Raw genomic sequence first — 15,211 nt, 5'->3', positions numbered from 1 at the left:
TATGAGTCCCCAATAAAATGATTTTAAAACAAAACAAAACCAAAAAAATGTGCTGAAAAAACTTAAGTGGAGAGCAAATGTTTTGAGAATGATGAGGGCAATGAATGTATAAATGTGCTTGACACAATGGATGTATGTATGGACTGTGATAAGAGTTGCACGAGCTCCCAATTAAAAAAAAAAATCCATTTAAACATAAAAAAAGAGTTTGAGTCTATAACCCTGAAGAAATGGCCACTCTCACCCATTTCTAGTCTGCATCCCTGCCTCCTTTGGTATTTTTTCTACAGCTCAGTCCCCTTTGTGCTTTTTAGGTAAGCGTTAATGGCCTGATAACCTAACAACTCACAGGTGAATCTGCTGAACCAAAATGCAGTCATGTCAGATCAAATGAGACTTTTTGTTACCTTCTCTAGTGACAGAATCTCCGTCTTCTGATAAAACTCTCCGTTCTGCGAGAGAAACGCCACCACTTGCAGCAGAGCCTCCGGAGTGCAACTGAGACTGACACGCGTGCATTCTTCATCATGAGTCCTGCGGGGGAAGGAGCGGAATTCCACCCTGGTTTATGACAAATGCAAACAAACTGTCCTACATAACCCAGAGCGTACACATTCGCTATGATAGGACACGAGGCATCCATATATGGAGCTAGGGATTTAACTAACAAAATCTATTCATTCCCAAGCCGATCTGGTTCCTAGAATCCCGGCTCTCCAATGTTAGTGTGCGTCAGGGTCACCTGGAGGAATTACTGCAGCACAGGCGGCTGGGCTCCCCTGCCCAGGTACTGATTCACTCAGCTGGGGTGGGGTTCAAGGAGATGCTCGCAAGTTCCATGTGACATTCATGCCACTGGCCCAATGTGCTAAACCAGCTCTTAGTCCTGGCTGGCTGTCAGAAACCTTGTGATAGTTGTTTTGAATGACAGATGTTGGACCCTCCCCTCTACGTGTCTGTTTGTTGAACTGTGGCGGCTTGCATACTGCCATGATGCTGGAAGCTACGTGACTGGGACTTCAAATCCAAGTAGTGTCACCCTCAGTTAACAGGCACCAGAGAAGCTACCTCACGTAGGAAAGCCTGGAGGAGGCCTTGGCTGTCCTGTGGAGGGATTTGCCACCAAATACTTTGAGTTTCAGTGGCACCTCCTCATCCTTCCACTGGCATTGGGTTGATTCCACCTCACAGAGGCCTGCAGGACAGGGCAGAACTGCCCCTATGAGTTTTCAAGGCTGCCAGTTTTCACAGGAACAGAAAGCTTCATCGTTCTCCCTTAGAGCAGCTGGTGGGTTCAAACCGCTGACCTTGTGGTGAGTGGATCAATGGGCAGCCCCCACACCACCAATGCTCCTTATGTCACCCCTGAGATCAGGAAATCAGATTTGATTTACTTAACTCTGTAAAAGCACCAATTAAGCAAACCGCAGTTACAATTTCTTAACTCTCCCCAGATGGAATTTCATTCACTGACCTCTTCACTCCACTCGTGTTGCCTCGGGAATTCCTAAAGGAATAAACTGGAGGATGGAAAGGGGAAAGGTGGGCTGAGCGATGGCCGGACAACGGCTTAATCAGCTTTGAGAAAATGTCTCGTGACACGACCCTCAGGAGGGAAGTGATGCTGAAAAGTTTGAGATTCTAGTTTAACAAACCCTTGTTAGCTTTTGGTCACGCTTCGTCCTCCCCCTGCGCAGCACAATTTGGAACATATTTTGCAGCCTTTCCCTGGGCATACTTTGTGGCTCCACATTTTGTGCAGTGTTTTGTTTTAATTTCTAGTAGAGTGTAAGTCTGGTGTGTTTTCACTAAGACGGTCTGAAAAGACATCCACTTCTCTGAAAACAAAAGGGAAGCCAAACTGAGTTGGCTTGTGCTTAGGATACTAACATTGAATAAAAAGGATGAGAGATTTTTAATTGGTTGAACATGATAATTTTTCATGTATTGATTCTTAAATTTCCTAAAATGATTCCGGCATATTTACTAATTTTATTAAAAGAACTCTATACTCAAAAAACTACTCAGATAATTTTGGGGTGTAGCAAATATAAATCTCAATTATATTAAAAACTCCTACTTCTCTTTTTTTTTCTTTTAAAAATATTTTAGCAGTTTTATTGGCCTGTAATGCACATACAATTCAACAGTTCAATCATATTAAAAAGAGTTGGGCCATCATTACCATAATCAATTTTAGAACATATTCTTCCTTGTTCCCTAAGTTTGGGGGACTATCCATTTTTCCAAGTGATATTTATCCTAGTACCTTTCTTTTTTCTTTTAATCATTTTATTGGGGCTCATACAACTCTTATCACAATCCATACAGACATCAATTGTGTTAAGCACACTTATACATTCGTTGCCCTCATCATTCTAAAAATTTGCTTTCCGCTTGGGTTCCTGGAATCAGCTCATTTTCCTTTTTCCCCTCCCTCCCCGTTCCCCCCTCCCTCATGAACCCTTAATAATTTATAAATTATTATTTTATCTTATCTTACACTGCCCAGTGTTTCTCTTTACCCATTTTTCTGTTGCCCATCCCCCAGGGAGGAGGTTATAGGTAGATCCTTGTGATCAGTTCCCCCTTCCTACCTCCACTTCCCTCCCGGTATCACCACTCTCATCACTGGTCCTGAGGAGTCCATCTGTCCTGGATTCCCTGTGTTTCCAGTTCCCATCTGTACCGCTGTGCATCCTCTGGTCTAGCCAGGTTTGCAAGGTAGAATTGGGGTCATGATGATTGGGAGGAGGAAGCGTTTAAGAACTAGAGGAAGGTTGTGAGTTTCATTATTGCTACACTGAACCCTGAGTGACTCATCTCCTCCCCACTACCCCTGTGCAAGGGATGCCCAGTTGTCTACAGATGGGCATTGGGTCCCATCACGCGCTCCCCTTGTTCACAATGATATGATTCCTCCCCCCACCTTTGGTGCTTGAAACCTGGTCCCCTCGGTCCTTCATGATCACACGTTAGTGTGCTGCTTCCATGTGGGCTTTGTTGCTTCTGAGCTAGATGGCCGCTTGTTTACTTTCAAGCCTTTAAGACCCCAGACGCTATTATCTCTTGATAGCTGGGTTCTCTCTCTTTTTTAAAAACAGTTAAGTCCTAGCTTTGTATAGCTTGGCCTTTATGATGCTTAAGTCTTACATAAATTAGCCTGAAACATTTTTGGTATGTGTCCTAAATGACTTTTAAAGAATTTGGTAATCCTTGGTTATATGAATGGATTTTGAGCTCACTCAGAACTGTAAGCCCTACTCTAATAATAATTAGGTCTTAAGATATGACCCTGCTGAGTATTTGCCCTCAGGATGAGTCTCTAAAGATACGCCTTTGAAAAGCCAAGTGTGGCAAGGGACTCAGATGGTGCCTGGCTATCAGAAAGAACAGCGCCTGGGGTCTTAAAGTAAGTAGCCTTCTAAATGAGGTGGCAGCTAAATCCACACAGATGGAGCACACCAGCCCATGTGATCCAAGGACTCTAAATAAAACCCAAAGCAAATAATATGCCAATAAAAAAAAAAATACAATGCAAAGCCAGAGGAGGGATTTGTATTAGAATTTAAATTCTGAGTCCTGGGTTTGCAGAAGGCTATGGATAACAGGGAAAGCCCCAAACCCACCGGAAGAGTCCCCACATGGATGAAAGTTCCGCCAATCTCCCTCAGACCAGGATGTGATGTCTTGTCCTCAGACCAAGGGCACGGGAAAGTAAGGAATGTAGAGATAATTAGGCTAAAATTCAACATCTTACTCTGTGTCTTCCTCTTTGACCCATTTATAACTTATTTTAGTTTTTATTACTTTCTGCTTTCTTTTGGATTGAGGTTTTTGTTTTGTTAGGGTTTTTAAAATATTATTTTCTTCATAGATTTACGTACCCTAGATTTCATGTTGAGGCAAGGACTGGACTCCTTAGAATTATGACAGGGGAGATTAGGGGGAAATGGGTAGCTAATAAGTAATGGAGGCAAGAATAAAGAAAATGGTGTTCTAAAATTGATTGTGTTGACTACTGCATACTCTTTGTAATAGATTTCAACCAACCACTGAATTGTATCGTATGAGAATTTTATCCATATAATGGTTAAATTTTAAAAAAAAAGTATTTATAACACTATTTATGTAAGTGTTATTCATATTAGTGAAAATTAGAAAAATTAAACATAATAATAAGAGATTAGGTTAAGTACTTTGTGCTCTATGATGTTTCTAAGTTGGAATATTATAAATTCACTCCATCCAGTCAATCTGCCTCACAATGACCCTTCAAGGCAGAGTAGAACTGCCCCTATGGGTTTCAGAAAGCCTCATCTTTTTTCTGAAGAGCCACTTGTGGTTTCAAACTTATGACCATGTGACAGTTCCAACCTCCTGACCTTATAGTAGTCGAAAGCATAACCCACTATGCTACCAGTAAACATCCATAAAATAATGGTACTCATGAAGCTGTTTATCTAGGGAATTATTAGAATATAAAATTATGAAAATATAGGTTTCATGACTAGGTACATTATGATTCAAATTATGTAAAATGATAAAATATATGCATAGAATAAAACACCAGAAGGCAACACATCGAAGTGTTAAAGTGTGCTTGGCAATCATTGATTTGATGGGAACTGATAAGTCTAATGGTATCAGTACATGCCCAGGGTCTGTTTCTACTCTTGACAATCATTGATTTGATGGGAACTGATAAGTCTAATGGTATCAGTACATCCCCAGGGTCTGTTTCTACTCTTGACAATCATTGATTTGATGGGAACTGATAAGTCTAATGGTATCAGTACATCCCCAGGGTCTGTTTCTATTCGATAAAGTAAAACCTTCAACATCACTGAGTGTGAGAAATACTCTGTGTAAATAGATAGTTCCTCCCATATAAAAAGTACTCAGTAAACGCGACTTGTCATTTTTGTCATTTTCAAAGATTCCATACTTCTCCATTAGAACCCATGTGCACATGACAAGTACATTTTGCTCGAAACCTCAATAGCAGGGTTAGAGAGTTTGAAAGAAGCCTTACAAAGAGAAGAATATACTGTACCTAGCAGCAAAAGTAGCGACAGAAACACCTGCAATTGCTTCCACCGCAGACACGACCTTGTCCAGGTCTTGGCTAGGGCTAACACTGAATTCTATTCTGTGTGTTCCCTCTGTGGGGCACTTGGCAGCTCTGGAAGGCAGTATGGGGCGGGAGGTACACTTTCCTAGAAGAAAAAATGTGGGAATGTTATTTATTTTGCATTTTATTTGCTTTTATTTTCAAGATAAGGAAACAATTTTGGGAAAAATTTATGATACTACTTTCAGGTTTCCTTTTTTTGGGGGGTGGGGTGGGTTTCTTCATATTCTTATGTAATATATACATACTTATATGAACATCTACCAATAGTCCCCAATCTGAGGATTTTGTGTGGATAAACAAAATCAAATGCATTTTCAGAATATTCCAGAAGGTTCTAAATATCAAAAACACGTGAACAAGAAAGACCGAATCATGGAGCTTGAAAACGGTACACAGAATTGTCTATGCTTGGTAACTCTACTCCTGCCAACCACAATTCAGGCTGCAAACTCTCCTATTCTGTTTGGCTGCACAAGTCCAGGTGTCATCATAAAAGCTTCTGCCAAAAATGAGTGAGTAACGGACTTATTAAAGTCAAGCTAGAGCACAAATGCCGAATCTCCTCATGTTGCTGGGCCTAAGGAAGCATCCAACAAAGCCTATCTACTTGACGGTTACCTGATGTACCATACGCCAACAGCCTGAACTGTGGTACAATCCAACGAGCATTAGCGAGTGCCTCAGGTGCAGGCACACGGATGAGGGATTAAGAAGCTATGCCCAGCAATCAAGACACCATGCTTTCTCCATCCACTAAAGAAAGCACTTTCACTTTTCAAGTGCAATGTAATTGCCAGACTTCTGCAACATTACTTTTTAGGCCCATTTTTAAAACAGGATAATGTTCTCCCATCCCTAAAGTAATGAAAACTTTACTATAAAGGCATTCTAAATGTCAAAGTATGGCTAAGTACAAAGGAATAAGTGGCATCTTACCCAGTCCTTTAGCCAGCCAGCTGTTGACGCCCTGCGGGGCAGCATCATAGGCTGTGTGAGGAGAGTAGATGGCCACTCTCTTCTCCAGAGCCTGGATCACCAGGCGCTCTGCCCAGGTGGCCCAGGTGATGCGCTTCATGGGTTGGAAGATGGGAGGATGATAGGAAAGAATGAGATCTGCCTTCTTTTGCAGCGCCTCTTCCATTACTTCCTCGGTCAAGTCATTGGTCAGGAAGAGTGTATTGACAGTATGTGGTGGACTTGGCTCTACCAGTAAGCCAACGTTGTCCCAACTCTCCGCATATGAGAGGGATGCAAAGTCATTCAGAGAGGAAATGAGAGTTTTTAAATCCATGAAGGAACGGAAACAACTGCCAACCGAGGAGCGGACGTGCTGGACCTTTCTGGTGATCAGCTGTACGCCAGATGACAACATACAGAAAACTTGTCTAGCGGAGAATCTGAAGTGACAAAGACAGAAAATGGCACACCAGACAAAGGCCTTTGTGGCGCAAAACCTACGAGTTACAGAGCTGCAGTCATGAGAGGGTCATAAACCAGTGATGTGGGCTGGTCTGAGCTCAAGGGGAGACCAGAACTAGGGTATGGCAGCAGGAGTCTTCCTATGCCAACTAAGTGCTGACAGGCTGAGGCGTGGCTGCCTGTTGTGGACCGATGGCGGTATGCTCAGTGCTGTCAGATCGTGGCCTGTGGTACCTGGTCCAGAGCCCTGATGGGCCCCTCTAACTGTGAGCCTTGGCTGAGCTGTGTGGCCAAGGCTGCAATGGCTCCCTCAGAACACAGCCAGTTTGCTAACATTTGACAGGTAGTTGACATATTGTATATGCGTCACTGGGCTTCTATAGTTCTCCCATCTATGTGAACCTCTCACCCATTACTGGGATGGGGAAAAACAAACAAAAAACCGTTGAATCAACAGTTTTGTATAAACTGTGTAATCCAGAAAGCACTCAGATACAGTTCTGGCTACTGTGAGGATGTCTTCCAGGGACAGTCTCTAACAGTCAGTGGTCTGTCCCTCCGATTGGTCTCAGTCACTCCAGGGTAAGCACTCCACCTTTGGAGGAACAAGAACTGGCTTAAACTACTGGCTCTGCCAATTACCAGCAAGTTGTTACACTTCTGAGTGTTTTCACTCAGTCTTCCTCACAGGCCACCGGAGAACTAATACATGTTAAGTCACCCAGCACAAGCCTGGTACAGAATATGCAAATGTTTCGCGCCCCACCCCTACATACACACCCCTGCTGCTCCCCGCACCCCTTCCTTTCAAGTCCACTCTAGCACTCTGGGTAGCTTTTCCTAAAAAGCAGGTTCTTTTAGTGCGCGTCGGTATTCTGGCATATTCTTTTTTTTCCCTTTCTCTTTTTTAATGGCATATTCTTGATGTCTCCCCTATTAGGCTTGCTACTTGAGAACAAGAACTGTTCCCTAAATCTCTGTTCTCACCAGTACAGACAGGTACTTCATGTTCATTCATATGCCAACACCAAGTCTTCCTGCCTTGCAAAATTTGGAGTCAGGTGATATACAAGGGGTCCCCCCTAAAAACAAACAAGCAAACAAACAACAGAATTTGTTTTCAAAGCTCTGTATTAATTTTTTTTTTTTTACAAAACAACCTTATCACCTTCAAAGGACTCTCCATTACATTTAATACATTTGTCAACTCTGCGATTCCATTCTTGGAAGCATTTTTCAAACTCGTCTGTTTGGATGGCTGTCCTTTGCAGAAACAAAAAGAAGTCGCAAGGAGTGAAGTCAGGTGAGTAAGGTGCATGGGGCAAGAGAAGCATGCTGGGTTCGGCCAAACCTAGTGCACTGAGATCACTGCATGAGCAGGTGCATTGTCGTGGTGGCAAAACCAGTCCCGTCTGCCACAAATCAGGTCTTTTCTGTTAGTTACACAATCTTTCCAGAACCTCTAAATAGAAAACTCGATTAACAGGATGACCTCGCGGAATAAACTCCAAATGCACTATCCTCCTCACATCAAAAAGAAAAAGAAAAAAAGTTTTTTTTTTGGGGGGGGGGATATCCCTTTGTGTATTGGCAAAAGGCCTTACCAAGAATAATAATAATTTCATTAATTTAGGTACTTTATCAGTAGCTAGAATCATAGGAGACATTAGTGGGTAACTCTAGAATGGGCAGGATACTGGCCGGAAAAAGGCAGGAACTGACCTGATCATCTAACACCTGTTGCCCTAAGGTCGGTCACACCCACAGCACACCCACACTGGAGATCTGAAGGTGTAGGTTACCTTGCTCGTGGCAGCCTATAAGCCTTCTAAACATCGACACCCAACAGAATTTGGAAAGGTTGACAAAATAGGAAAGATGGAAGACAGAAAAGTAAATGGAGCTGGAAAAAATGAGCTGGCTTTGGGAAAAAATTTGGAGTTTGGAGTGCAAAATTAAAATAAAATTCAAAATTTGCCAATAAAAAATGTGCACTTTGGAGTACAAAATTAAAACAAATGCCTAATCAAATAACTACTACTATCAAGTTCACTTTGTTCTTAAATTTGCTGTCAGGTCAACTCACAGCAACCCTGCGGACAACTGGAGGGAAGTCTGCCCAGTCCTTTGCCATCATCGTAGAACCATGTTTGTGCCCATTGTTCCTGCCACTGTGCGACCTATCTTGTTGACTCTTCCGGTGGCGTGAGGTCTCTAAAAACCAAACCAACCCAGGGACATGGGAGATCGGTTCATGATCTCATTACCAAGTCCAATCTTCAACAGATTCTTCTAAATCAGCAAGTGGTACAGTGAAATCCCAGGCCAGTTTTGAGTTATTTTCTGCTGTTGGAAACTGACCTGGGAAACCACATGGTGGGCCATTCTCGTTTCACAGCTTTCAGGAAACTGCCAGGCTGCTTTCCAGAAATAATTAAAGGCAAAGCGAGGCAGCATAGCATGTTGGCTAACTAACAGGCACCGACTTTGAACCTCAGAGCCACAGCTGTGAACAAGGGGCCAATTATCTTTATTGCTGCCTCCTGGGGGGGCGGGGCAGGTAATAGTGCTCAACTAATACGGTAGCCAGGAAAATTAAACGTAAAGTGCCTAGCACAGTGACAGGCCTGGAGGAAGTACTACTGTGATAGCTACTGTTAATATTAGTAGGTTCCACTTTCCAACCTGCAAGCCACCCGACCTCATTTCAGCCCAGGGCAGCGCCTTCCAGAGCACTGAAGGGCGTCAGGGGCGGCAGCCTGGAAATCCCGGATTCGGACTCCAGCCGGCCATTCTTTGTCTTTGCCCCAACATCCTCCCCCTACCCCGACACCAAAGGCCACTGAGTCTATTCCAAGGGCTTCCAGGGATGGAAATATTAGGGAAGCAAAAATAGTCTTAACCACAGACCTGGAAATCAGCCGTCCCAAAGTATACGACAGCGCCAGGCTCCTGCCGCAACCAGACTACCCTAACTAAGCAGCCCCGGCGGCGGGATCAACCACTGGGAGCACACCAGGCTGTCGCGCCCCTCTGCGGGCCAGACTCGTGGGCATCTGCTTCGGTAAGGATCACAGCCTGGGACCCCACACAAAGCAGTCTATCCCGACACACGGCAACCCTCCAGGCCAGGGTACAACTGCCATCGTGGGCTCCCGACACGAACTCTTTACAGTGGGAGAAAGGAAGCCTCGTCTTTCCCCAAGGAGTACACTAGTGGTTTCGAAACGCAGACCTCACGGTACGAAGTCCAACGCAAAACCGCTCCAGCCCACCACGCAAGTACCTGACCCAGTTGGCTCCGGAGCGGCCTCAAAGCGCCACGCAGGCTTTTAAACACGAGTGTCCCCGCCCCTCGGGCCTGGTTACGCCCCCTGCGTCATTTCCGGTCCTGCGCGCAAAAGCCGAGGAAGGGAGCTGAACGGAAGTGGTCCCACTCTCTTTTCGGCGGCAAGCAGGGCCCTTCTGGGGAGCACGTGACAGTTCCGGGTGTCGCTTCTTGCCCTACTCGTTGGTAACAGAGCCGCTCCCTTTCTCGCCACGCAGGTGCCCTGCCCCCTCCGGCTCGTCGCCGGGATTTGAGGTAGGCAGACGAGTGGGCGGGCACTGAGGCGGGGAGGGCGTCCTCGTGTCCCGCTCTCGCCTTCCGGGGGTCCTGGGACCTGAGCTCCCTGTAAGACGTGAGCACTTCACCGCTGGTGTCGCCTCTGCTTTGTGCAGCTGCTGTGCTTCGGTGACGTTGTGAAGGGAGCATGGACGGCACAGTCCTTTCATTCACTTGTGGGAGCGCTTGCTATGTTGTGAGGGCTCGCTGGCAGGCAGGGCTCTTGAAGCTGCGGGGGGTGGCGGCGTCGCACAGCCAAAATAGTCAAAAACAAAGCAAACCCTCCCTCCTGTCGCGTCGATGCCAACTCCGCGGCCGGATGGGACCGGTTGACAGAGACTACAGGAGGAGGAGGAGGCTCGCCTTTCAAACCGGTGTTTCAGTGTGAAATACACGGAGTTTTGCCTTGTAGGCTAACTGCTGACCGTGCAGTTAGCGGACCACTTCGCCAGCAGAGCACCTAAATTCATGCGTATGTAATCTAATACGTGTGATGGAAGACTTAATGGGAAGAGAGGAGGGTTACAGGCATTTTAAATGAGGTCTTCAGATTAATGAGACCTGATCATTGGGCAGACTTCCAGGTGAGGGAATTCGATTGCGTGAAAGCGTTCCAAAGGCCAAGTTCTGTCGGAGTCCGCAGGGGGCTCTTCGAGAGGAGAACCGGGGAAGTGGGAAATTGCTGACCGACTTGAGTACACAACCAAATTTGTATTCCGAGGGGAATGCTTGCTATTCGAAAGGGTTTTTTCTTCTTCTTGTAAATACACGGTAAAGAGGAAGTTAAGAATGATTCACATCCCAAGAAATAACTGCCTCTCCCCCATCCCCCGAATAGATTCACGCTTTAAAAAGAAGCTTTTTTCCGAATAGATCCACACGCTAAGAATTTAAACAGTACATCGTGAAGCCATCAGGAAGAATGGTAAGTTTCATGGAACTTTTAGGGGACTCAAATGCCTATCCGCTTTGGAACAACAGGCTGGAAAGCACACTGTGAAATCACTCAATAGGGGGAAATATGTAATTCTTCATCGTTTCCATGTTAAATACACAGAATTTAAAGATTACAATGGAGATGGAAGGGGGGAGTTGGAAAAGGTAAAGTGTAATGAGGATGATTATTTTCACTGGATCCTTTTGCCTGGGTCTAAGGTAGGCAACTTGAAGTAGAAGATAAGCCAAGAGAATAGTGCCTTGCACCCCCACTCCATCCTCGATTTTCCACTGCTACATGTTATTGTAAGAAAAGAAAGAAATCCTCAAAATAATCCCCTCCCCTCCTAGAATGAACAAAGGAATATGCAAGCTACCAAAACACGCTAATCTAGCCCCATAAAAGCAAACAAGAAGTAAGCAAGAGGTGGCATTATGGTCACCTCCGTGTAGGATCTAGAAACACCTGCTTTTATGTTTTTCATTTGCTCAAGAAATAGATTGTTAACCCTTTTTCTGAGCATGAAATTACATAAATAGTGGAAACTGTTTTGAAAGTCATTTTCCCAACATTTTTCGATGAATATTAATGACATTGGTGGTTCGCCAACCAAAACCAATCTCACTGCCATCAAGTTGATTCAGACTCCTAGCAGCCCAGTAGGACAGGGCAGAACTGCCTCTAGGTTTCCGAGATTGGATCTCTTTATGGGAGTAGCAGGTCTCGTCTTTCAGACTCACCAGGGCTCCTTGGTGGTTTGCCGTCTGAATTATTAACACCAACATGACAACTGTTTTTATTTTTTTTAATTTTTTGACTTTTTAATGGATGAAAAATTCAAATGTAAGATAATTATTTCCATCTCAATATTTGCTTCCAGTAGATACTTTTGACCTTATTTAGGTCTATCTTAAGTATTTTTTTCTACTGGTAGAATAACTTTTCGAGGAAAAGAACTGTTGTAGGAATAGGTTATCTCTGAAGCAGTACAATAGGCCCTGCTTATCTGTGGAATATGGCCCAGGACCCCCAGTGAAAGCCTGAAACCACAAGTAGTACTGGATCCTATATATATATGTTTGTCCTGTACATACTTCCCTATCATAAAGTTTACTTATACATTAGGCACAGTAACAGATTAACAGCGATAATGGGCTGGGTATACATGCAGCGTGGATATGCTGGACAAGGGAATGATTCACCTTCAAAATGGGATGGCATAGATTTCATCACACTAGTTTAACAGTTTTGGAGGACAGTTGGCTGCAGTATTAAAAAGGCCATGGGGGCCATATCTGACCTCTGATTTCCTAGGCCAATTGTCACAAGGTGGAGGTCAGACAGGCCTCCGTCCTTTTTACCCTATTCTGGCACCAACTGCCCCTCTTACTTCTGTGGTTTGGTTTGATAATTTATTGCAGTGACTACACAGAACTCACAGTGCTTACAATTAGGGGGTTATTAGGGAAGTTAAATTACAATTCAAATATACAATTTATCTGAGAAATGCTCAGGATGTTGTTCACTATCTGCCCTGCCCTCCAGGGGCCGTCTCTCTGGCCCTCAGCCTCTTAGCCTAACCTCTGCTCTGGTTAGGCAGTATTATAAAGCTCTGCTAATAAATGGCCCTCTGCTGGAAGCCTCAACCAGAAGGCCATCAGCTCCAGCTCCATGGGTCAGCAAACCCAGCTCCCCCATTTCAGTGCCCATAGCAGCTCATTCCATAAGCCAGTCTCCTACCCCAAATGACTCAGCTTTACTTGCTTTGTAGACTGAGAAACCACTGTTTTGTCTCCTGGTCCTGCTGTTGCTGCTTCCCTGCCACTCCTCTGCTGTCACACGGGAAAAGGCAGATGCTCAGGGTCCAAAGGATGTACTCGACTCTGGGATCTTTACTCTTCCTGGTTGTGAGCGTTCCCATTGCTGCTTCTGAGAGGGCTCATTTTGTAGCCAGCAAGATGGCAATCACAATGAACTCTGTTAACAATCCCAATCAGTATCTTCCCCCACCTTGCCCAGACCCATCAGGATAGTGGTCATTTTGGTGAGAGTAACAAAGCCTCCAGCTAGAAGAGCCTTGTTAAATAATTCGCTGCAGCAGGTGCAGGAAGTGAAAGATAAGGGAGGAGCACTGTATACTTCCTGTCTGCGTTTATTCGGGTTGTCATCTTGGAGATCTAGTTACCTGATGAAATCAAATCCTTTCCTCAAATTCTCCCTTTCAGTCGGTGACATTGCACACAGATGTAGGTGATGTTAAGATAGAAGTCTTTTGTGAAAGGACGCCCAGAGCCTGTGAGGTGAGTGCCATTATATTTACGTATTCAAATAATCACCCAAGACAAGAGGCCACTTTTCTCTCTAGAGTAGGAGCCCCGAATGTGTAAACAGTTAAGCACTTAACTGTAAGCTGAAAAACTGACTGTTGGATCCTAGCCAGAGATACTGGGAAAACAGATCTGCTTCCCAAAGGTCACAGCCTTGAAAACCCTGTGGAACCAACTTGAGGGCAGCCAGCAGCAATGACCAGAGAGTGGCTGGCCCTTCTCTCGATAAGATGGAGAATGATTAGCATTATTAGACAGAACATTTCTGCACATTATATCCCCTGTGTAAATGACAAAGAAGAGTCAGTTGTGTATGTGTATTTGTTTAATCGTTTTTAGGAAAGGCTCTCTTGCCAAGGTCTGGAGATAACGTGTTGAACAAGATACATCCTTTGCCTCCTTCTTAGAGCTTATATTCCAGCAAGGAAGATGGGGGTGGGGGACAAGTAATTTTAGAGGGCTGGCTGTAGTACCTGGAAGGAGATAAAGTGTTGGAGTAGAGAACAATGAGGAAGGTGAGGGCAGGCCTGGCCAAAGAAAGGTCATTAGTGAGACAGATCTATAAGTGATGACATTTCCTTGGAAAGAGATGTAAAAAGGCCATTCCAAGTGTAGAAATAGCAAGAACAAAGATCTTGTGGGGGTGGGGGGAAGCCTACCTCTTTTAGATAAACTGTTAGAAGGCTGATGGGGTTATCTTATCTTAGTAAGCAACAGAGAAGACTACATTATTATATATGACGTAGAGGTAGGCCAGGCCATATGGGCCTTGTTATGCCCTGTTGAGTTCAAGAGCACAAGGCAGGCAAAAGTCTTTTCAGCAGGGAAGTGACATTATCCAAAGTAGTGTCTAGAAATCATAGGGTAGCATTCTGCTATAGTGTTTTCAGTAAATATGATGGGCTCTTTTTCTTAAACACGTTACTGCTGCTGCGTTTCTGAATCGTTCTCAATTGTTTTCACTCTCCAGAATTTCTTGGCTCTTTGTGCCAGTAATTACTACAATGGCTGTTTATTTCATAGAAATATCAAGGGTTTCATGGTTCAAACAGGAGATCCAACAGGTAAGTTTTCCTACTAATAAATATCAAGAGGATTGGGCGTATAAAGAAGGAGTAGAAAAATAATAGAAAAGTGAAAAGCATGTAGTTTTTTATAATCAGGCCACCTTACCACAGCAAGAAAATTTGATGCAGAAACTATTAGCACCTATACCTAAAAACAAAACAAAACCTCAGTGCTATTGAGGTGTTGCACACTCATTGCGACCCTGCAGGACAGAGTAGAGCTGCTCCTGTGGGTATTCAAGAATGTAAATCTTCATGGGGGTTGAAAGTCAGCTGGTAGGTTTGAACTACTGACTTTGTGATTAGCAGCCCAGCACATAACCCATTACACCAGGAGGGCTTCTTAAATCTGAGAACAATGTGAAAAGGGTTTCTTAAACTCAACCCCCATCTTAAGGACCTTTTTCAACGCTCATTAAATGACTTTTTTTTTTTTGCTTACAGGTACTGGAAGAGGAGGTAGCAGTATCTGGGGCAGGAAGTTTGAGGATGAATACAGTGAATATCTTAAGGTATAAACCCCAAGCTTCACAATCTGTGTTCTGATGCCGTGGTTACACTGGGAAACTCTGATACATCTGTTGTTTGAAGGTGCATTAACATCGTTAGGAAGGAAATTTTCAAAATATTTGTGGGAAAATGGGATTGAAAAATAATGGGGGTTTTCCATGAACTTTTTGAAGCTCCCTCTTGTGTATGTATGTTGGTGTGTATCTATAT

The 15,211-nt window shown here is 44.2% G+C and overlaps 2 protein-coding genes across 13 annotated transcripts in view; one reads left to right on the top strand and one right to left on the bottom strand.

Annotated features, from left to right (window-relative positions):
• NIF3L1 (NGG1 interacting factor 3 like 1) overlaps nucleotides 1-9,920 on the bottom strand; it is a 23,602-nt gene extending 13,682 nt beyond the window's left edge. Inside the window, exons 1-5 of one of the 5 annotated variants that reach the window (XM_045293999.1) lie at nucleotides 9,792-9,810; nucleotides 7,544-7,638; nucleotides 6,074-6,534; nucleotides 5,057-5,219; nucleotides 408-534 (exon numbers count right to left, since the gene is read on the bottom strand). In XM_045293999.1, coding sequence (XP_045149934.1) covers nucleotides 408-534; nucleotides 5,057-5,219; nucleotides 6,074-6,509 — 726 coding nt within the window. In that variant the 5' untranslated portion in view covers nucleotides 6,510-6,534; nucleotides 7,544-7,638; nucleotides 9,792-9,810. The other 4 variants (XM_045293994.1, XM_004701528.2, XM_045294014.1 and 1 more) reach the window with 4 other exon arrangements.
• A 72-nt stretch (nucleotides 9,921-9,992) lies between these two features.
• PPIL3 (peptidylprolyl isomerase like 3) overlaps nucleotides 9,993-15,211 on the top strand; it is a 13,950-nt gene continuing 8,731 nt past the window's right edge. Inside the window, exons 1-5 of one of the 8 annotated variants that reach the window (XM_045294058.1) lie at nucleotides 9,993-10,139; nucleotides 11,034-11,085; nucleotides 13,323-13,397; nucleotides 14,395-14,488; nucleotides 14,936-15,003. In XM_045294058.1, the coding sequence (XP_045149993.1) occupies nucleotides 11,083-11,085; nucleotides 13,323-13,397; nucleotides 14,395-14,488; nucleotides 14,936-15,003 (240 nt within the window). In that variant the 5' untranslated portion in view covers nucleotides 9,993-10,139; nucleotides 11,034-11,082. The other 7 variants (XM_045294024.1, XM_045294051.1, XM_045294041.1 and 4 more) reach the window with 7 other exon arrangements.

Source organism: Echinops telfairi, unplaced genomic scaffold, assembly GCF_000313985.2.
Source record: "Echinops telfairi isolate 266 unplaced genomic scaffold, ASM31398v2 ScPeMD7_3;HRSCAF=10, whole genome shotgun sequence".
In the NCBI taxonomy this organism is placed as follows: Eukaryota; Metazoa; Chordata; class Mammalia; order Afrosoricida; family Tenrecidae; genus Echinops; species Echinops telfairi.
This window is presented reverse-complemented; position numbering and strand designations above follow the sequence as displayed.